This window comes from Bactrocera dorsalis, chromosome 1 (genome assembly GCF_023373825.1).
Source record: "Bactrocera dorsalis isolate Fly_Bdor chromosome 1, ASM2337382v1, whole genome shotgun sequence".
Taxonomy (NCBI): Eukaryota; Metazoa; Arthropoda; class Insecta; order Diptera; family Tephritidae; genus Bactrocera; species Bactrocera dorsalis.
The window spans coordinates 25,336,667-25,359,605 of NC_064303.1; the positions used below are offsets into that span (position 1 = coordinate 25,336,667).

At 36.3% G+C, this 22,939-nt stretch overlaps 1 protein-coding gene across 5 annotated transcripts in view; it reads right to left on the reverse strand.

Moving 5' to 3' along the window:
* Window positions 1–22,939, reverse strand: part of LOC105224785 (lachesin) — a 212,562-nt gene that overhangs the window by 52,276 nt on the left and 137,347 nt on the right. For all 5 annotated transcript variants that reach the window (XR_007421412.1, XR_007421414.1, XR_007421408.1 and 2 more), the window contains 3 exons: window positions 16,723–16,908; window positions 12,238–12,433; window positions 2,609–2,740 (listed from right to left, as the gene is read on the reverse strand). Coding sequence is in view for 1 of the 5 variants with exons in the window: in XM_049446851.1 (XP_049302808.1) it covers window positions 2,609–2,740; window positions 12,238–12,433; window positions 16,723–16,908 (514 nt within the window). In the remaining 4 variants the exon portion in view is untranslated. The remainder of the gene's footprint in view (window positions 1–2,608; window positions 2,741–12,237; window positions 12,434–16,722; window positions 16,909–22,939) is intronic.

Genomic DNA, 22,939 nt, shown 5'->3' on the forward strand with positions numbered 1-22,939 from the left:
GATAATTTCATTTAAATGTTGACCGCGGCTGCGTCTTAGGTGGTCCATTCGGAAAGTCCAATTTTGGGCAACTTTTTCGAGCATTTCGGCCGGAATAGCCCGAATTTCTTCGGAAATGTTGTCTTCCAAAGCTGGAATAGTTGCTGGCTTATTTCTGTAGACTTTAGACTTGACGTAGCCCCACAAAAAATAGTCTAAAGGCGTTAAATCGCATGATCTTGGTGGCAACTTACGGGTCCATTTCTTGAGATGAATTGTTGTCCGAAGTTTTCCCTCAAAATGGCCATAGAATCGCGAGCTGTGTGGCATGTAGCGCCATCTTGTTGAAACCACATGTCAACCAAGTTCAGTTCTTCCATTTTTGGCAACAAAAAGTTTGTTAGCATCGAACGATAGCGATCGCCATTCACCGTAACGTTGCGTCCAACAGCATCTTTGAAAAAAATACGGTCCAATGATTCCACCAGCGTACAAACCACACCAAACAGTGCATTTTTCGGGATGCATGGGCAGTTCTTGAACGGCTTCTGGTTGCTCTTCACCCCAAATGCGGCAATTTTGCTTATTTACGTAGCCATTCAACCAGAAATGAGCCTCATCGCTGAACAAAATTTGTCGATAAACACATTTCGAACCGAACACTGATTTTGGTAATAAAATTCAATGATTTGCAAGCGTTGCTCGTTAGTAAGTCTATTCATGATGAAATGTCAAAGCATACTGAGCATCTTTCTCTTTGACACCATGTCTGAAATCCCACGTGATCTGTCAAATACTAATGCATGAAAATCCTAACCTCAAAAAAATCACCCGTTACAAGAGCGTTGCAAAGTAAACATGACTTTTTGAATATAGCGCCTCTTGGTGGCGACATCTATATGTCGACTGGTGTGTTAGAAGCTGCTATATTTATCGATTGTCCAGTTAGAACTTCATTAAATTTCATTAGTATTTGACCAAAAATCACATTTTAACCATTAACCACTCCCCGTATGGCACCGTGCGACTTCTTTCTTTTCGGAAAAATGCATTTGTTCATGAAAGGAAAGCGTTATGCAGACGTTGAGGTCATTAAAAAGACTTGCACCGGCTTACTGGCGGCTACACCGGCCAACGAGCTAAAACACTCGTTCGACATGCATTTGGACCGTGCAAAAAGCTGAACTGAAGCACGAATAGAAATATTGTATATAAATAAATATTTTGAATAAAATAAATTGAATTGATTTATTTTTTTATAAAGTCTTGTTTAATTTGGAACGCACTCATTTAAGTTTGATGTGATACCTAGGCCATATATCGTGGGGAAATAACAAGCATTGAATTAAGTTTGACTGGTAATGAACCCTCAGGATTTTCCAGCCTGTTTTCGCTTACGTTACGAACCATAGTAGCAGTATATTATGATTTCTCCTCATATATTGAGTAGTCGAAAAAGTCTTTTCGTATTTTGTCAATAGATGTCGTTGCAGTCGTATTTCTCCAGTTCTACCAATCACACTACTATATATTGTTGGAAAGCTGATAGTTCAGGCTTCATTTAACCAAAAATTTAATTTGGGGAAGGTGAAAAAAGTTACAGCTGTTCAAAAATGAGTAATTTTTTTTTTAATTTCGAAATATAGCAAATTACTGTCAACAAGTGATGAGTTTGAAGCAAGCAGTTTAAAATAACGGCCAGAGCTGGTGAACACTACTTGTCTTTCATCAAGACAACGTTAAACCACCCACACCTTTGATGACACGGCAAAAACTGGGAACTTTTGATGCATGCACCATATAGCCCTGACCGTGCACCATCGGACTACTATTTGTTTTGGTCAATGCCGAACTGCTTTAATGGAGTAAAGTTGACTTTAAGAGAAGCCTGTGAAAATTACTTGTCGCAGTTTTTCGCCGAGAAACCAGAAAAATTTTACACTGTTGGAATAATGTCTCAAGCGGAAAAATGACAAAAGGGGGTCGACTAAAATGGTACATATCTGGTTCATTATAAATATAAAAAGAATAAGTTGAAGCTTGATCAGAAATACGAAAAGACCTTTTCGACTATACAATATTACGAAGCTAATGCGAGGAATTATGAGAATATGGTTTTGTTTAGCTTTTCAGAGCATGGTGTAATGGAACTTCATGCTTTAGAAATCAAAACATGATTTTTTGTCCGCAAACATTCTTGACTTAGCCTAACTTAAATACATATTTATATATGTAGACATATATAATATAATGTAAACAGCTTGGCGCCTTGAACTCTTGCCTATACAATTAACGAAAATTGCTTAAATAGTATATAGGTCATGGCTTCACTGCCAATATCATTTCACCCTTAAGCCATTTTTAATGATGTTTTCTAAGTTTTACGATTCCCTTTCGTTCATAGATTTTGTTTATCATCTATTTTCTTTGGCTTCCGATTGGTCAGAGTAAAAAAAGTTGCGACGTGGCCTTCAAGTGGCAGATTTAATTGAAAACGAAATTCAATTTCAACTACAAATAAGTACGAAGACAAATGGGCATGTGTACTTAAACTAGGATAAATGCATTTCACTTACAATATAACTGTACAAATGTAATTGCAATTGTTTTTTGTGATTTTGGTACTTACAATTGATATGCACGTCGAAGCGCTTACTCACGGACGGCGGTACACCATTCGAGGCAATACACAAATAACCGCCCATATCGGTGCGATGCACATTCGTCAGCACGAGCCGCTCACCCTCCACCGTTTTGACCACTGCAATGAGAAAAAATCGTACAATTGGTAAATAAAGAATGTTCAGTATACTTTTGTTTGTTTAGAATGGATGCCAGAAACTAAATTACAGCATGTACATCGGAGACATTCTGATATGTGGTTCAAGTGCGGTGCTCTCTCCACAATGCCAAGCATTGAAGGGAGGTAGTGTAATGAAAAAGGGTATATAAATTGAAAAAAGTGGCTCATTAAAGGGTGAACAAAGTTGGTGTGGTGACCAAATTAATTAACTTTTCGATTATGTCTATCACATTACGCTAACCTGACAATCTGTGGTTGTACATATATGTATGTCTAAACAGGGTGATCAGTATGGTGGTTATTTTTTAGAAATTAATCAAATTAACGTTCGATATGTCATTGCTTTATTTAAAAGAATGCCGGAATCACTAAAAAATGCCAGTGGTTTCACTTTTGGTTGGATATTGGAAGTAATTGAAGGATATTGGAGATGAATTCATCTATGCCTAGCTTTGTAACAATTCTCATCAACTCCCTTGGCTGCTTTTGAAGAGTGTGTAACGCATGCTCGATGATTGTTATTTAAGTGTGATTTACTCAATTAACACAAAGGGAGACCCCAAAATGTGCGCCAACTACCGTGGGATAAGCCTCCTCAACATTGTATAAAAGGTTTTATCGAGCGTACTGTGTGAAAAACTGAAACTGTAGAGCTAAATAGAAATGTACAATGTTCTTAAGAGATCAAGGAAGCCAAGCATATGGTCTGGTTATGATCGATGATAAGACGAAATATCTGAAATCATCAAATAAAAAGTCGTCGCACTCCCGACTTGGCTCCCACGTCACTGTTGACACTCGAAGTCGTAGATAATTTCGTCGAAACGTACTAAACCTAATCTATCTATATTTTGACCTGTAATCTCTCTCTCTTGAATGCTCTGAAAGTTAACAATCCCCTGATCATAAATATCGCTTGAAGCATTGACCTATGGTGTGCAAGAGATCTTCGTACATTACCAATATGGGTCGAGTCTCGAAAGTGACAAAAGGTCCTGAAGATTCCCATTGACAAGCAGGACGTCGATAAATTAAATCAGGGCAGGGGAAATAAAACGGTCAAGCTTTTTCTTTGCGATTCTTTCCGGTACAGTTCGACAGGATATCCACTACAAAGCGCTGATTGATTAAATGATACCGAAATTGAGTGATTAGTTCTAAGAAATTAAGCCTTCTGTTAAATCAATGTAGTCGCTTAATAGTACCGAATTGAGATTTCGTAAGCGACACAATGAGCTAATTTACGGCTTAAATGCATTCGTTGAAATTAACGGGTGATTTTTTTGAGGTTAGGATTTTCATGCATTAGTATTTGACAGATCACGTGGGATTTCAGACATGCTGTCAAAGAGAAAGATGCTCAGTATGCTATGACATTTCATCATGAATAGACTTACTAACGAGCAACGCTTGCAAATCATTGAATTTTATTACCAAAATCAGTGTTCGGTTCGAAATGTGTTTCGCGCTTTTTATCGACAAATTTTGTTCAGCGATGAGGCTCATTTCTGGTTGAATGGCTACGTAAATAAGCAAAATTGCCGCATTTGGGGTGAAGAGCAACCAGAAGCCGTTCAAGAACTGCCCATGCATCCCGAAAAATGCACTGTTTGGTGTGGTTTGTACGCTGGTGGAATCATTGGACCGTATTTTTTCAAAGATGCTGTTGGACGCAACGTTACGGTGAATGGCGATCGCTATCGTTCGATGCTAACAAACTTTTTGTTGCCAAAAATGGAAGAACTGAACTTGGTTGACATGTGGTTTCAACAAGATGGCGCTACATGCCACACAGCTCGCGATTCTATGGCCATTTTGAGGGAAAACTTCGGACAACAATTCATCTCAAGAAATGGACCCGTAAGTTGGCCACCAAGATCATGCGATTTAACGCCTTTAGACTATTTTTTGTGGGGCTACGTCAAGTTTAAAGTCTACAGAAATAAGCCAGCAACTATTCCAGCTTTGGAAGACAACATTTCCGAAGAAATTCGGGCTATTCCGGCCGAAATGCTCGAAAAAGTTGCCCAAAATTGGACTTTTATGCGTTTTTTTTTTAAAAAAAGTTATCAAGCTCTTAAAAAATCACCCTTTAGCTGACTTATCAGTGTTCAAACCCACAGACAGATGAGATGAACCATCCATAAGTTGATGTATTGCTCGTATGTTGTGGAACTTTTAATCGATTCAGCTTTCTGTTAAGGGACGTATTAGGAGCTTTTAGGATGACGGAGCAAGTTTTTATAAAAATAGAAGGAACAGCTCTTTTGTCGAGATATAGTGTTTTGGTAATCACCCGCTAAGATGAAGTACTAATGATTCAAGTACACATATACATAGGTAAGAAACTATAGATGATATTGGCAATATCAATTATCGCCTATCTGTAGCGGTCACCTCTTTAATATTTGTTCTGAGCTCTCCGGGTCAACTCTACAATATTCGCTCTGAGCTCTCCTTGTCTGTGGATTTGATGGCTTCTGGATAATCATTTCGATACTTTACTTTAGGTGATAATATAGCCTCCGAGAGAAAAATGAGTACGTCTAAACTAAATCAAATCTTTGTGAGTTTCGTGATGTTCCAAGGTTGAAACTGCAAAATGATACTGACATAGAGGATTTAAAAAAGGACTTTGTGCGAATTTTTAAATGTTGTTCTTGACAGCGAGCCGAACAGCCGATTACAATCTCGCTAAGCCGGCTATTTTTTCTTGAATTTGTATCTTTAGCCAGCGAAGATCGAGCAGGTAGCCCCTATTTGGAGCTTTTTTTCAGGAAGCTGTAAAGAATTGGGTCACTTTAGACTTTGTTTGGGTAAAATTTTGTTTCGAAAATGTTTGCATGCAGATAGAATGCTGACTTGCCATCAATATTTTTAGTGGGAACTGACAACCATTGTCAAATAAATGTACAAGTATGTCAAAGAACTCAACTACTATATGGACCACCCTTTACGCGTGACTGAACATTTCTTTGCTCACGTACGTATGGAAGTAATAAAGGGTGATTTTTTAAGAGCTTGATAACTTAAAAAAAAAACGCATAAAATTTGCAAAATCTCATCGGTTCTTTATTTGAAACGTTAGATTGGTTCATGACATTTACTTTTTGAAGATAATTTCATTTAAATGTTGACCGCGGCTGCGTCTTAGGTGGTCCATTCGGAAAGTCCAATTTTGGGCAACTTTTTCGAGCATTTCGGCCGGAATAGCCCGAATTTCTTCGGAAATGTTGTCTTCCAAAGCTGGAATAGTTGCTGGCTTATTTCTGTAGACTTTAGACTTGACGTAGCCCCACAAAAAATAGTCTAAAGGCGTTAAATCGCATGATCTGGGTGGCCAACTTACGGGTCCATTTCTTGAGATGAATTGTTGTCCGAAGTTTTCCCTCAAAATGGCCATAGAATCGCGAGCTGTGTGGCATGTAGCGCCATCTTGTTGAAACCACATGTCAACCAAGTTCAGTTCTTCCATTTTTGGCAACAAAAAGTTTGTTAGCATCGAACGATAGCGATCGCCATTCACCGTAACGTTGCGTCCAACAGCATCTTTGAAAAAATACGGTCCAATGATTTCACCAGCGTACAAACCACACCAAACAGTGCATTTTTCGGGATGCATGGGCAGTTCTTGAACGGCTTCTGGTTGCTCTTCACCCCAAATGCGGCAATTTTGCTTATTTACGTAGCCATTCAACCAGAAATGAGCCTCATCGCTGAACAAAACACGCGCGCGAAACACATTTCGAACCGAACACTGATTTTGGTAATAAAATTCAATGATTTGCAAGCGTTGCTCGTTAGTAAGTCTATTCATGATGAAATGTCAAAGCATACTGAGCATCTTTCTCTTTGACACCATGTCTGAAATCCCACGTGATCTGTCAAATACTAATGCATGAAAATCCTAACCTCAAAAAAATCACCCGTTATAATGTGACTTCTGTACTGTACATATATTATATATGCTGTAAGTATACAAGAACAAATTTTCAAATGTGCTTTAAAAGACTGCATAAGCTTATTCCATCCCCTTGAACTTCATATAATTCATTGAAAAAAAAAAAGAATCCCATGCAAATAATAAAGCAAAAAAAAAGGAAAAAAGGAGTAGTACTCATAGCAGCCATTAGTGTGGAGACACCGACTTTGCTAAACAGTCATTATGTGGCATGCCAAACACTTGCGTTTGTGCACAAAAGACATACACCGCAATTCGTAACATACAAAAAACAATAACAACACAACACCAACATGTCATCCAGAGTATGTGCACACAATGTACGTTCTCAACACCTAATCGCTGGCCCCAACACATTAATGCTTAAGTGTATGTGTGTGTGAGTACATCCAACCTTTTCAAAGCAGGCTAAGCACACTCAGGCAAAGTTGAAGTGTTTGAGTGGATTGTTGCCCCACCTTTGTCCCGCATAAGTTGCACTCTCGCGCTCAATTAGGGCGGCAACGGGTAAATGAGTATCGTTTTACTTACCATTTAATCGCAGCATACAAAAGATTCAGGGGAATACACGGTAGCAATTTGTGTTTGGGTGGTGAGAGCAAACATTTGAGGATCTTAAAGTGGTGTCAGGCATTTACTGGATTGTGTTGCTTTAACTATTATATGGTATTAGTGATTTTTGTAGGATAATATGAATTAATAATGACACATATTCTACAATTTCATAAATTTGCAGTGAAGGTCTTTAAACACTTTAAAAATCAAGCAAAAGATAATACTTCGTTCACCAAATTTTTCTCTCTAGTATGTCAAGAACCGATTCCTAATCGACTTCGACTACTGGAGATCGATGCCGAAAAATCGATTATTTTACGAGAAAACTCGATTTTCGAGTATAATCGGGATCGAGTTTACTATCCCTACTGGCAGCCATCGGGGCACATATAAAACCTCCGCACAATAACCACCACAAAAAAAATGATTTTTTTTCCAAGTAATTTATATGGAAAACAGAAAATTTGAAATAAGCACCTATTAATATTAATATTAAGAGCTCATCTTTTGAGTGACTTTTTTTTACACATTTTCGAAAGTTTTGAGCTTAACTGTTACATTTACATTTAATACAAGCAAAAACTAACTTGGTATTGCTCTACATTATTCTAATACGAGAGATAGAGATAAAAATATACGCCCTAATATATATATTAAATACAAGTTCTTATAACAATGAAACCAGATGGTTCAGACTATTTGAGTGGGCAGTAATATTTAAACCGTTAATAGGTTTTTAGGACTTGCTATATAATATGTCCGACATTTCGAAATTTGTTAGTGCTCGTTAATCACAGGTTTGTTGGACAGATATTACAGATTTGAGAAAAGTACTGTCTTTTTAGTTAACTGAAAAATCTGAGGTTAAAGTGAATCTCCCAGTAAGCTATTAGCTATCAATAAAAATCGAAAATTTTTGTGTATCTACTTGAAGTTTATGATGTTATGAGTTCATCACTTTGAAAAGTTTTAAAGGCTTACTTATTTAATATGTTAATAAATATGAATTCTTTCCATCATTGTTCTGCCATAAATTAATGGATTTAGTAACGGAGTGTTTAAGTCCAGTGAGGAATTCAGAGGGGGAAATTTCGCCCATCCAAAAGCTAAATGACTTATTACTAAATTTACTACTCTGAAAAAATGACAATTAAATAACAGAAATATAATCCAGAAATTTGCCTTTTTTTAGAAACAAAATTAAAGACTGTCTCTATTTTGTCATGTAAATAATAATACCACTGAAGTAACAAAGTGTAGCAATGTATGCAAAATAAATTGTTAATAAATCCAATCAGATCCGTAACTGAAATTGAAATAGATGCTGCATTCAGCTCCATCTGTGATATGATCGATTGATACATTCTCCTTGGTTTATCCTCCAAGTTTTCCAACATAGAAATATTAGTAACTGGAAAAAACAGCGGGAAAAGCAACTACTCGTCGTAGCAGTGCGCAAATTTCAATTTATAATTTGGAATTTTTTGCCTATGTGATATTCCATCTCTTACACTCAGCGTGTTCGACTCGATCGATCTGACAAAGACATCAAGTGATATACGCTGCTTGTAAAGTTCCGAAATCGAAGACAAAACGTTAAGGAACATGATTGATCCATTTATTTAGATACAAAAAAATGGGGCCAAAACTGAAAGTCGACGAAGAAAACCCAATAATCTGCGGCCGACAAACCAAACGCGAAAATTTATGCGTGAAAACTTGCAAAGAATACTACAGCGTCTCAATGTATACGTATATACTTCTGTTGGATACAATCGGCGAAGATTTGAATTACCTTTGATTTTTACTAATTATTGTCTCTTTAACTCAAGATTAGCGACTTTAGAGTAGGCATGTAGGATTCCTTTTATATTTCGGGATTCGAAAGCAAAAGCATATTTTAATCAATGAAAATCGCTTTATCGTTTTTCAAAACATTCTCTATTAAGATCTATACACTTTTGCAAGCGTTTGAACCAATTGTCGAGGCACACTTGCTACTTTGATTGAGGTATCTCCAAAACATGCCTTTTGAAGGCATAAACCGTCTCTTCAGGTGTCGAAAAACATTGAGTTTTTAAGGGGGATGACTCATCAAATCGATGTTTTGAGTGCTCAAAAATGCAGTTGTTTCAATCGATGTGTGAGATTGTCGTGGTGACGAGTGATCCGTCTTCGGCGGTTATTTTTCTTATATTTTGAAAGACAACTGGTAAAAAAATAGTTGTATTCCACTCAGAATATACTGCTCTGCATTGTTCTAGTGGCATGGTTGCGACATGTCAAGTTTTTCGAAAAACAGGCAGCTTTTTGCTTCGAAGTGCTTCGAAATTTTTTTTAGATTCGATTCATCTTGAAATACCCATACAGTCGACAGCTGTTTACTTTCGGCCATAACCATCACCATTCCATGGATGTGTTTCGAGCAGCACCCCCACTCAGCTAGTTCACTTATGCCTCACGATGACGGTCTTGCAATGTCAGTTTCCGCACATCATCAATAGTTTCCGGAACAACAATTGATTATGAACGACTTTCTCGAAATTCGTATTTGAGTGATCTACAACCTCGATTGAGTTTACCATACCATCGATAAAAATTCGCTTTTGATCGTCAAAAATTGAATTTATTTCATCTATACATTCTTGATGAGTTAACCTTTGACGAAAGTTTTAAAAAATAATCGATCGAAAGTTTTCGAGATTTAACTCCATTTTTTGGTCTTGAAGAATATTTTAAGTTACTTTAAACAACGTATGTCAAAACGACCTGGGTCTGCAAACCATCAAAAATGTCGAATTTTTGGAAAAATACTTGTGAATTTCAAATTGCAGCATTAATGTTGCCAAATCCCGAAATATAAAAGGCAACCTACATAGAGTGGCCGCTTAACCCTGCATTACTAACCTCAAATCATGTCGCATGGTTACTAACCATGGGTCTTATCGACCCTCATTTGTATTATCTATTAAAATCGTTTAAACTTATAAATTGCTAAAACGTATACGTCTTTTAGTATGTTGTAGTATTTTATTGTTAAATTTATAAAATGATGTGTTAAAAAATTAATTTATATACTTAAATTGAAATTAAGTTTGTATTCATTACAACATAGCTAAAAAAGTGAAAAAAAAGTTATCCAGCCAGATTCCGCATAAAATGATAAGTTTTAAAGATATTGACTTCAAATAAAGTGCATTTGAAACCTGAAATATAAAAGTAAAATGTTAAAAAGAAAAATTGGAATGACTAATGTAAAAATTTTTCAATTATGTAATGTAATCGACCCAGGCTATTTTTTAAAACAATTTTTTATGCATAATATTTTACATGTTTCTTATTCTTATTGTTTATAAACGTTTAAATATGTACAAATTTAGATTACACATGTATCTTGCGTTAAAAAATATTCTTTATTTTTTGTTAATTTAAAAAGTTTGCGTGTCTGGGTCGATTCGACCCTAAGGTTAGTAATGGAGGGTTAAAGAAGCAACTAGGCTGTTTGGAGGTCCCTTGTTATACCACCGAAGCTAAAGTTCTCTCATTCATATCTCTTCTCTGAAATATCCTGTGTTTATTATGAAATTCATGGGTACCAAAAATTTTATCTATGCAATCTCTGAAACGTCATCAAAAAACCCTCGTCTGGTAGTTACGATTTTTTTATTATGTAAGGCCTTACATTCGAACATAAGATGCTTCCTGACAGCTTCTGCAATAGTCGTTATTTGGCGTTTCTAGTTTACTAGCATATCTGTCAATTCTGGTCACGTTTTCCTGCTTCTTAAGCAAGTCAGGGATTGATTTCACCGCGCCACAGGTACATTTATAAGCTATTTGTCGATTTAATATTTGCAAGTAGCCAGACGCGTATACATTTCCTGTTTTTCGAAGTCTAATTGTAGTGTAGTGCCTGTTATGGCGAGTTAAGCTACTTCATAATTACTAGGGATATCACTGGGCCCTGGAAGCCATTGCAGGTTTATCGCCAAATGGGGTGTTAGATCCATTAGAGATCGAAGCGTTCTTTGAATACCATTGACGAAGCCTTAAAAGACTATCTTGATTTCAAAGCTGCTTGGCTATCTGTATATAGTATTTAAAAATACATATACCATACACATATCAGAACAGTAAGACTTTATTTGATTGCTGTGATCTCCGCTTGGAAGACACTGCAGTCTAGGCAGAAGGACATTTTGGTATCTAGTTTTACTGAAAAGACACCATCTCAACTCGATTAACTAGTTTGGATCCATGCGTATAGGTGCTTATCCTTGCGCCACTATTCTATGGAAAGGAAAGTAACATTGGGGCGTTTAAATTTCATCTATCATCATCAGACTTGACGTTGTTCTGAGAACTCAACTGATGCAAGTACTAACTTCGCTTTGTATTATGTCCATATATGTCTTACCGCATTATGATTTTCCGTTATTGGCCACCATACGAATATACCGTAAGTCATAATCGATCTTACAACTGCTGTGTACAGCCAACCATCCTTAACCAAGTGTAAAACGCTGAAGCTGCTTTCGGTACCCTAGAGTCTATGTTTGGTTTCAAATCTTCCTATATATTTAAAATTAGTTTAGCGGGGATAGTATTCTGGTATATACCTCTGACTGAAACTGCCACACCATCAGCGTAGGCCATTTTAGCGATTGAAAATCTATTAAAATTTTATATGTGGATGAATATAAAATATGGATGTGGACTTTTAAAGTGACCTTGAATGATAAATAATGACATACATAATGGTTTTTTCATGTATCTATAATTTTCTCAATTCTGTAGGAAAAATAACTACACAAGGTACACACATATATAACTATTTATGTTTTTTATATAATATAAAAATAAAAATTTTAGCAACTCGGCAAAAATGTTTTTTTTTTTAACTACTTCCTTCAATTCTTATTCTCATGCATAGTCTTACCTTGTTTCTCTCTTGTCTCTGTTCGTAGAACTATATCCTTAGCGCCCTCACGTCGCCATTGCACAGTCGGTTCAGGGACGCCTGTAGCACTACAGATGAGCACAATTGTGCCACCTTCATTGCAGATACCCTCTTCGAGATTTTGTTCCGGATGATTTAGAATATCCGGCGGCACTACAACATCCAAATAGCCAGACTGCAGGTGGTTGTGATGGTGGCAAGTGCAAGGATTGGTGCAAAATGTGAACGAATGTGGAATAAAAACACATACACATAAACACGTAAGTATACTAAGCATTACATGGTTGGTGCAGTTGAAGAATGAACATAAAAGAGATATGAATAATTTTATGTAAATATAAAATAGGAAATAGTCATACGACAAATACTATTAATCACTTTAATGTTTAAGTTAGGTTGGAGTTAAGTTACTAGCAGGTTTTTCTGAAAATTTTGAAACTGATAATTTCACATAGAATAACTACTAGAGCTCAGTTTGCCACTCATAATGCCTTGCAAGTTTCTCAAGTTATATGCCGTCCAATATACGTATATGTTTGATCCGACGAATAGTGCGCTATCCATAGAAAATATATATGGAAGGGTTTGCTGGAAAAATTACTTTGAAAGACAGCCCGAAATTAGGTATTAATTTTCCACTTAAAGACTGTAGGTTAAGTGGTGAGAACTCAGGTAACCATCCATCTGTATAAGGCATTGTAACTCACATACCACAAAGATCGAACCCCTCACTAGTAGTTTTCATTTGAATCCAGTATAGTTTATCTGAAATCGAACATACATATCTTCTCGAGCAGAAAATATTACGTATTCTTCTCGCGTCCGCGTTACAATAACTAAAGAGCGGAAGTAGAGGTATTCATTGAAGAGCCACTCCCTCCAGAAAACATTGTTCTTCAATTGCACTGATAGATACATAATTTTTGACATGAAAATTCTTAGATGTTTCTAATGCAGTTTGATACCCTGAAGTCAAATCTGGAAACGGAATTTTTCTATCATCCACAGATATTCTGTAATTTACGGCCAATTTTACTCCGCATCTTCTAAAAGCTTACGAACTGTACTTTGGTGTTAAAGTTGGGGACCAAGACAAAGCATGGGCTCCTCGTATCCGTTTAAAACTTGTGTAAAATTGTTAATAGCTTGGTTAAAAGGTTGAAATCGTAAAATGTCCTTTGCAGTGCAAATGGTTTGGAGAGAACCTAAAGAACATGTGACAGACTACTATTTTTGCCTCACGAATATTAAAGGTATTGGACCGAAGTCTAAACATACAGTTAAGTACTGTAATTTACCATCAGCTTTAATACCTGTCAAACACAGTATACAACTTTTAATTCCAAAAGCACCAGAATCTTGGAGTCTCGATGAAGAACTAGAGTCGACTGGCTCTTCAAGTGATGTTACAGAAACCGCAAGAGAAATGACAACCGATCTTTTATTTGATTTACCAGGATGTTCAACAGTGCCGCATCTAATTTCACAGGGTGAACTTAATGACTTAGTTCGATATCGCAGTCCGAATTTTTATTATCTAGACTAAAAGGTTGGAACCTTCTCCAAAGTGATGTAAATATTACTTTTTACAGAAAAAGGCAGAAAGACCTCACAAATTGCTTTCTTCAAGAAGGGGATCTAGTATACTGTTCAGAAGATAACCTTTTGTTTAATGCACTAGGGCAGAAACATGATCCATCTGATTGGCGCCTATTCATTGATTCCTCTAAACTTAGTTTAAAGGCGGTATTGGTTTATAATGGTAACAAATATCCATCTGTGCCCTTAGCTCATGTGGGTCATATGAAGAAATTATATGGGAATATGAGGGTTCTTTTAGAGCACATCCGTTGTCATGAGTATGGTTGGGCAATACCTAAGACCTAAAAGTAATAGCTCTTTTTCTTGGAAGGCAACTAGGATATACGAAATATTGTTGCTTTTTTGCTAATGGGACAGCCTTGAGAGAGACCGTCATTATGTAGAGAAGCAGTGGGTAATACGTCAGGCACTTAGTCCGGGACAAAAAAATCGTTAGAAGTGTACCTATAGTTGATCCCATAAAGGTATTACTACCACCTTTGCATATTAAATTCCTTTAAATGAAGAATTTTGTTAAGGCAATGGACAGATATGGAAGAGGGTTCTTGTATCTGAAACAAATATCCAAGAGTCAGTGAAGCAAAAATTAAGGAAGGCATATTTGTGGGTCTGCAAATAAGAGAACTAATGAAAGATAGAACATTTGAGGAAATGTGCCTTCAAAAACGTTGTTAATAATTTTCTTGGAAACTGTCTCTTTCACTTTCTCCCCAATAAGCTGCTCCTTTGTCGGATACGTCGATATCACTGTAGCATATAACTGCCATACAAGCTTAATGATCGGAATCTAGTGCTTGTACGGAAAACTTTTACATTTAACATAATGTTTTACAGAATTTTGGAATGGAGTAATACAATCGCTAAAAAATTGTTCAGATCGGATCACGAAATACTTGCCTTACGACTTAAATGATCGAAATAAAGTGCTTCTAAGAAACCGTTTGTATTTGTGAAGAGTATTATGACATCGCAGGACCCGAAGTCAGCGTCTTTTCTTTTTTGTAGACAAAGGTCAAAGTAATAATTTTCTTGCTTTGTAGTAAAGATATGCCCACATTTTATCCCCACACTCCCACAACTGCTTAGTGTTTTCTTTCAAAGCAAATTTATGATTACAAATTACTAATACGTTGATAATTTATTTCCGCATGAAATTTTCAATTATTATTTTATTACTCCACAAAAGCTGGGCAAAGGCAAATTTATGTATATGCGATAGTAAAAATTCATTTCAAATACATGCCAAACAAACATTTGGCCCCCATATCAATAGATAATTGAATTCTGCGTACACTCACAGGCAAATAACCACATGAATTGCACGGAAGTGTGCACATAAATGCACACATAGCCATACACACATATTTGATTGGAATAATCTAAGGCATCGATGAGTGGTCGAGCGGCAGGCATGAGAAAAATATTCATGAGGTAGCCATAATGTGGGGCCAACGGCTGCGTTATTATTATTGTAGCATACTTGCGGGCGAGTGTGTGTGAAGAGGACAAATGTGTGGCGTATACAAGTGTATGTGGTTTGAAGAAGTTTATATATCGCATTGTGTCTCTGCCACACTTCAACCCTTTATCTACACTTAAGCGTATGCTTTGAGCTATTAGATAACTCATGTATGGCTTTAACGCCTGACATTCATATGCTGTAGTTATGTATTATACATATATGCGCATGTGTTTGCAAGTGTGTAGAAACTGATGCATATACGTTTATTTACTACATACGTGTATATATTATTTTATAGTATTGTATAGCAATGCATACTTGTATGTGCGCTGATATGTGCACACCTTTTGATCATCTATAAGTACAAATGACCGCAAAATATTATCACTAACTGTATTATTATTTCAGTCAGCATGGCTTAGGCATGGCTTCTGAGACCGATTACTGAGGCATAAACGTAGAATTATGCGATAGGGTTGACCAGAAGCGACAGTCGCACTTGCATAGTAGAGCTCAAACATATCACACATGCATATCTACATACATATATTACATATGTATGTTTATCCATTTGTGTGTGTGCAAGTGTGTGCCTGGTGATTCTTAGGGATTATTATAAACATATCATATTAATGTATATTTATGGATCAGTTGAGTATTCGTCGATAGCGACACATGCCATGCTTGTGCTATTTTTTTCTCTTAGCACAAATATTGTTGCTCATACGCCATGGCGTCACTGAGAGCCCTTAAGGCTTAGAGTAGTATAACAGCATCCGTACACCTAGCAATCGTTTAAGTGGGCATGAGCTACTTAGTGGCGTATATTGAAGCTTTACGTATAACAAATGGAAGAATGCTCATGGTATCTTCGTTGGAAAGAATGCTGTAAAGCTACCAAAGTTGGTTGGTATGTGAATTGCGTTGAGCTTGTTGCTATTGTTTATCAGCTCCCAGCTAAGCTTAAATAACATTGGTTCATGTAACGAAATGTTAAAGTTCAGTGGATAGAGCAGAGATGGCTTACACTTTAAATTACAGGTCACACCTCGAATTATGCGCACACATATACATATGCACACACATATATATATTTAATAAAAACGTGTTTGGGATTGCGAGCAGCCGGCAGCTGAGCATATGCTCTACCACATACATACATACTCAGGTATGTGTGACTTAACGGCTTAAGTTACTCAAATCCCAAAGCGTAGCTGCACGCTGTCTCAGCCGCTGACTTAGTTGTGTCCAGTTGGTCCTGCTGCATGCTGCAGTGTCCTGCCACCAACTAAGTCCTTCATTCCACACAAAGTAATACCTTTATTATCTACCCATTTACTTGGTTCACTACCGGTCAGTTTCATTTAGTTAAGGTGGAGGTTTTAGGTGAGTTTACTTACCAGACTCTTCATGGGATCTGTGTTCACCTGGCACATGTAGCTGCCTGAATCGTTGAGCTGCACGTGGGATATGTGAAGTTTCCAGGTGTTGTGCCCATTGTGTGTCACTGATAATCTGGGATTAAGTGACACCATATGGGTGTGAATGCCGAGTATTGCTTTCGAGTCGGATTTAATCCATGCAACCTGAAAAGTATACATAAGTTGATAGAAAATACACACATATACAATACAAGTATATAATTTATAAGCAAACAAATAAACATGTATTATATTAATGTCGGTAAGTATATACACACACGCTCCAAATACGCTTAACATATACAAAATGAAGGCAAAAACAAACAGCAAGTGGCATACAAATGTGTGTAGCGCGGCTGTCATTGCAGAAAAGGTTGTCCTCACACACACACACATATATATATGCTGAGGTGTGCTTGTGGGCGCATAAGTGCGTTTAGTAGTAGTCTGTTGCATAAATAAAAACAAAAGACCACGTAAGAGTGACCACAAATACACAATAAATGATAAAAGAATCGTCACTTATGTATGTGTGTGTTATTGGAAAGCGTTAGGGTGGTGCTTACTTATGCTGGCATGGTAAGATTATATGAAAATTTAAGTTATTTTTATTGTTTTCACAGGTCTCATTGTCAACGCTGGCTTAATATTGAGCTTGTAGAGAATTTAATGTATCTATAGGCTTTATTGGTGCCATTTTCATAATTTGTTCAGAGGTACTAGCATTATCTTGGACAATAATAATCCATGCTAAATTTCGTAAAGATATTTCGTCATAAAATTAATTTTGGTCGGTTAGTAAAATTATCTAAATTAACAGTAGTAGTAGGAGGTGCTACTATCAAGCCCACTTTGCAACGTACGAGTAAAGGTGCTAAAGCCTATGAACACTCAGACCTTGAAAGAGTTGAAAGCGTCAACACTGCGGTAAAGCAAGCATTGCTACGCTCTCTAAAGAATTTTAAAAGTACTATGCCGGCGATAAAGACTAGACCAATGGCAAACTCCAGTAAGTAGGTTTGAAGGCAAAAACGAAATGTAAAGTCGCCGTCAAAAGCCTCGAAAGACTTAGCTTCAAGTCAAACCGGACGAAGGAAAGTTTACTTACGAAAAAAGTAGAGAAAGTCCGAGCATAAAACGCGGCCGCACCTTACCACCGTAGATCCGAGACTCGCAAATCGATTCAGGAAAGAAACTGCTGTAAAACGAAAACTGTGTCCTAAAAGTAAAACAGAGGTACCGGCTAAATGACCCACAAAACAGAGGACGCTGTAGCTAAAACGTCGATTGAAAGAAACGTTCAACATCCTAGACTGTCAGCGAGATAGCCAAGAGCTATTTAATCGTGGCATTTTTTATAGAAATGAAACTTTTTCTTCATAAGATTGTATTGAACCCGGTCAATTTTCGATGTAAGGACGACCCATAAACTACATCGCGTACTCAATTATATTCGGGAACATGTTTTCATGCAATTTATATGTAGAAGTAGTTCAGACACTGACCGTAATATTGTTTTAAATTCTGATAGAATTACGAAAGTCTTTATACTCGTATGTGTTAGGTAGAACTGGATTGGATCGATGACTGAATTCATAAATTATCGGCATTATTCAATTGTTTAAATTAATACCCAATATTCTGCGTTGACCCCAAGTTGCTAAGATATCTAAGACATTAAATGAAAAATGAAATATTTCTTATGTGAAAGAGCTGGCAATATTGTCATCCGATTTTATCTAGATTTGATATTAATGTAGAAGTTCGAAACTGTTCATATTAAGTGTATGGGGGTAAAAAGCAGTATTGACCCGACTATACATATCCAACATATCAATGCCAGAAGTCCATGCTTTCAGAATTTCGTTACAGATTGACTATGATCCATTTTAGGCACAAGGATACACTGTTATTAGAACGAGATTCACTCCGGACTCGAATAAGATATCTTATATAATGTTTTGACAGATATATGCGTTATAAAACTAACCGCCTATTTAAAAATCTTTGTATTAGGTACATGTACTTAGGGGGCGCATTGCTCCGATTGTACCCGTCCTTAACGCAAGGGTTAATAAAAAAATATTCTTTTGAATTTCACACTACTCGTATTACACTACTGACCCTACAGATTGCTGAGATCTTCAAACTCAGCCGTGAGCACCGGTGTGTACATTTTCGGTTGGTGCGGTCTCGAAAAGGTTTAGTTCGACGTCGATAATTTTTTGACATGAGATACTAAGAGATACAAATTATAGAATTTTGAATTGATTCCTTAGAAATAGAAAAAAAAATATTTGTAACAGTAGCACTATACAGGGTTTGTCCGGAAAGTAATAGGACTGATTTTCTTCCACCGCGACTGTACTTCGGAGCATGCGCGCACTGACTGGATTCGGTAGAGAGCGTTCCTAGCTAAAAAACGAGCGGCTGGTCACTTGTATCCGAGCAGCTGGAGAGTCAGGACAAACATTTTCAGACGACAATTTTTCTGTGAGTTGTGCAAGCCGAAAATGCAGCGTTCGTTAGAGCAGAGGTACGTGATTACATTCTGTGTGAAGCTCGGAAAAGCTGCAACAGAGACGTTTGATATGATCAAGCAGGCTTACCTAGATGTCGATTTAGCAAGAAGTGGTGTGTTTCGGTGGCACCAGGCCTTTTTGGAGGGCTGGGAAGGGGTCACTGATGAAAACCGTCCTGGGAGAACTGCGTCTTCGACAAACACCGACAATGTAACTTGAGTAGGCAAAGTTTCGAACTCAGACCGTCGACTAAATATTCGCTTAAAGGGTTAGGGGAAGTTAGAATTTTCAAAAAATTATATTTTTTTTTTTTTGCATTTTCGTTAAGTGTAATATCTTGGAAATATTCTCTGAAATTTCACGTTGACCAGATAATTAGTTTTTAGGTTATTTGACAAATAACAAAGATAACTTGGGCACTTCAAAGCGATAGTGCGAAACTTTTAACGCGTTTTTCTCAAAACTGTGTTTTTTGAACTGGTGACAACTGTAACTCGAAAACCGCTCAGTAGATTGTAATGAAATTTATACAGCTTTTAGAATACTTAATAAACTCGGGTCTGATCGAAGAATTTTTTGTTTTTCAAAAATTCCGATTTTTTAAGACAAACTAACTGTTGATTTTTTCCCAAAAATTTAGAACAAAATTTCCTGAGTCCGCCATTTTGTTAATTTTTGAAAAAAAAAAAAAACAAATCCCTCGATCAATCCCGAGTTTATCTATTTATAAAACTAATTTTTTCTGTCCGATTGATTTTAGATGAATCTCCAAGGACTTATAGTTGTCACCTCAAGTACTTTTTTTGGGAACAGTGTCAACAGTGTTTTTTTGAAATTTTCGTGACTTCAAGTCAACACATTATATAATAATGCCATATTACTATTTTTGTAAAACCACATGATTTAATAGCAAAAAAAATACTGAAAATTCTAATTTTTTCGTGCCTCTGACTACCCCTAACCCTTTAATTGCCCAGTTGTTAAATTTATAAAAATCTGTGGGTCATGATATTGTGACGGAGCACTTGAACATGCGCTAGGTGTGCGCGAAGATGATCCAAAAAGTGCTCACTGACGACCAGAAATTGCGGGGAGTGAAACTGTGCCAAGAAAATTTGAACGTGTGTGAATGTGACACCCAATTTTTGAATAATGTAATCAGAGGTGATGAGTCATGGATCTTTGAGTATGATTCCGAGACAAATAGGCAATCTTCCTATTCTTTTGAGACGAAAAAGGGGATCCAAGCAGCATGCATCTCGGCTCTCAAGGCTATTCCGGGAGAATACCGCCGTCAATTCAATGCTTGAAAATCGCGCTGGCAGCGCTGCATCGACACAGAAGAAGCCTATTTTTAAATTGACTCTAACCTAATACTTTCTGGACAAACCCTGTTCTTCAAAATCACTTTATAAATATTAAAAGTCTTATAAAATATCAATTGCTATTTGTCATTGTTTCTCAAAACACGTCAACAAATTTCGCCGAGCAATTGGCGGTGTACCAAATGAAGATAGATGAAGTTTACTACTTTTCAATTGCATTGAGATTTGAAAATTAACTGAAATGAAGTAAACTAGTTAATTTAATAGTTAGTGCTAGCTTTACTAGTTATCTATAAAGTTATAATGCGCTAAATAATATTAATAATGCTTAAAACGCACCAAAACACTTACACTTGGTGGTATAAAGCCAAGAGAAATTCACACAGAGAAGCTTACTTAAGTACAAGTTAAGATTTTATGGCTTATTACGCTAAAGAAGCGCATAAACATAGGAACTTACCACATTGCTGCACATATGTAACACTTATACTTAGTATTACTTATATGTATCCTTAAGGTAATTTAAGATAAACATATGTAAGTATGCATCCTATGGGATGATAAAAGCAAATAAGTCGATTTGGCTCAGTTATTAAAGTTGTTGATATTTGGAAAGTGGTTTGTTACCAAGAAGAGGCAAACATGTGTCTAACTAGCTACTAAGAGCTAGTAGGTCTTTGAGAGTATCTCTCAGTCTTTAGGAAGCGATGAAGGATGATAAAAAATTCGTTGGTAAAAAAAAATAATTTTTTGAGTTCCTAATTTTTAAAATTAAAAAGAAAACAAAACGTTTTCATATGAAGTTATTTTAAAAAATAATTATTTATATAAATATTTAGATCTTATTTTCGTTTAAAATGCACTTGGTACGTTTTCGCTGTCATCCTATTAGCAATGTATTTATGTACATAAATTCCTATTTATCTCTGCCACCATATATTCATTTGTTTGTGCACACGAAACATACTTATGCTGACATATAAATTAGACGAAGCATAGCCTGGAGTCGCATAAATAACTCCATTAAATCAACAGCTTAAAAGAGCATAAGGATACATTCACTCCGAGAATTGTTCGTGTAAAAGCATAAAGAGTTGAGGTATTACACATTCTACGTATTATATATAATGTTATTGAAATTTAGAAAACCCGTTTTTTGGGGGTTTGGTTTACTTCTTATTATGAGACTTTAGTTACTTATTGACTTTATTCCCTTCATGAAATGTGTACTATACACTAAGTTGTATAGAGAATTTTAAGCGGAAATCAAAACAAGCTGAAACGTATTTTTAAAAGTAATGCTTCAGGTGAATCACTTGGTCACAAAACTAAACTAACGGTCAAAAAAATATATATACATTTATTTATACTAGTGGAACTGACCGCGCGTTGCTGTGGTACACATTTTATACTATTATTCATATAATAAACTATTCAACACTGTGAACATTTTAGTTACGAACAAAGGCGAAAACGTTTAACGTTGGTATAAGAATCCAAGGGATTGTACTTGAGGTTTAATTTTGAATATGTTCATACAAATAAAGATCGTTGGAAAAAATAATGAGTTTAAGGCTGCCTTCTCAATGTCTGGTTACCAGCCTTTTTGTCCAGTTAATAGAGTGCCCGCTTAATAGATTGCACTTAGTAAACATCAACAATTTGTGTGACCGGCCATTGTTCATGGTTAATGGAGGTGTCCGCTTAACAGAGTGCCAATTTAATAGAGCTTTAACTGTATTTTTTATTTATAAATTATTTTTACTATCCTATCTTCTAAGTTAGTTTGAACGGGACACATTTTGCCAAATTTTGCTAAAATCGGTTCAGTAGTTTAAGAGTCCATCGCGGACAAACAAAATGCCACGTAATTTTTATATATAAAGATATGTTTCAGTAGAAATTAAAAGGCTGTGAGTACAGATTCGAAATTAATATTTATTATAAAACTTATTTTAGTAAATATGAACAATTAACTAGAAGCACAACTGCTTGAAGTTAAACTCCAGGAGAACCCATAATAATTTACCACCAACCTAGAAAGCCTTCTCGGAACGGTTGGATCTACGCAACCTGAAGGGAAGTGAATTTATGTCTGATTGTAGGCGGCTAACAAGGCGGTATTTACCAAATCTACAAGCGAAGCTATATGTTATAGCGATACAACAATAAAAATCTAAGCAGAGCTCATTCAAATTGTTACTCCTATTGAAAATTAATGTCAGTAACGGGTTTTTGAGTAAAATCGCAGAATTTCACTTAACAATATGCAATAGCAAAAATTAAGTGACTAAAGAAGAGTGTTCAAACTACTCCACTAATTTGAATCAATAATAATTGATAATTTTT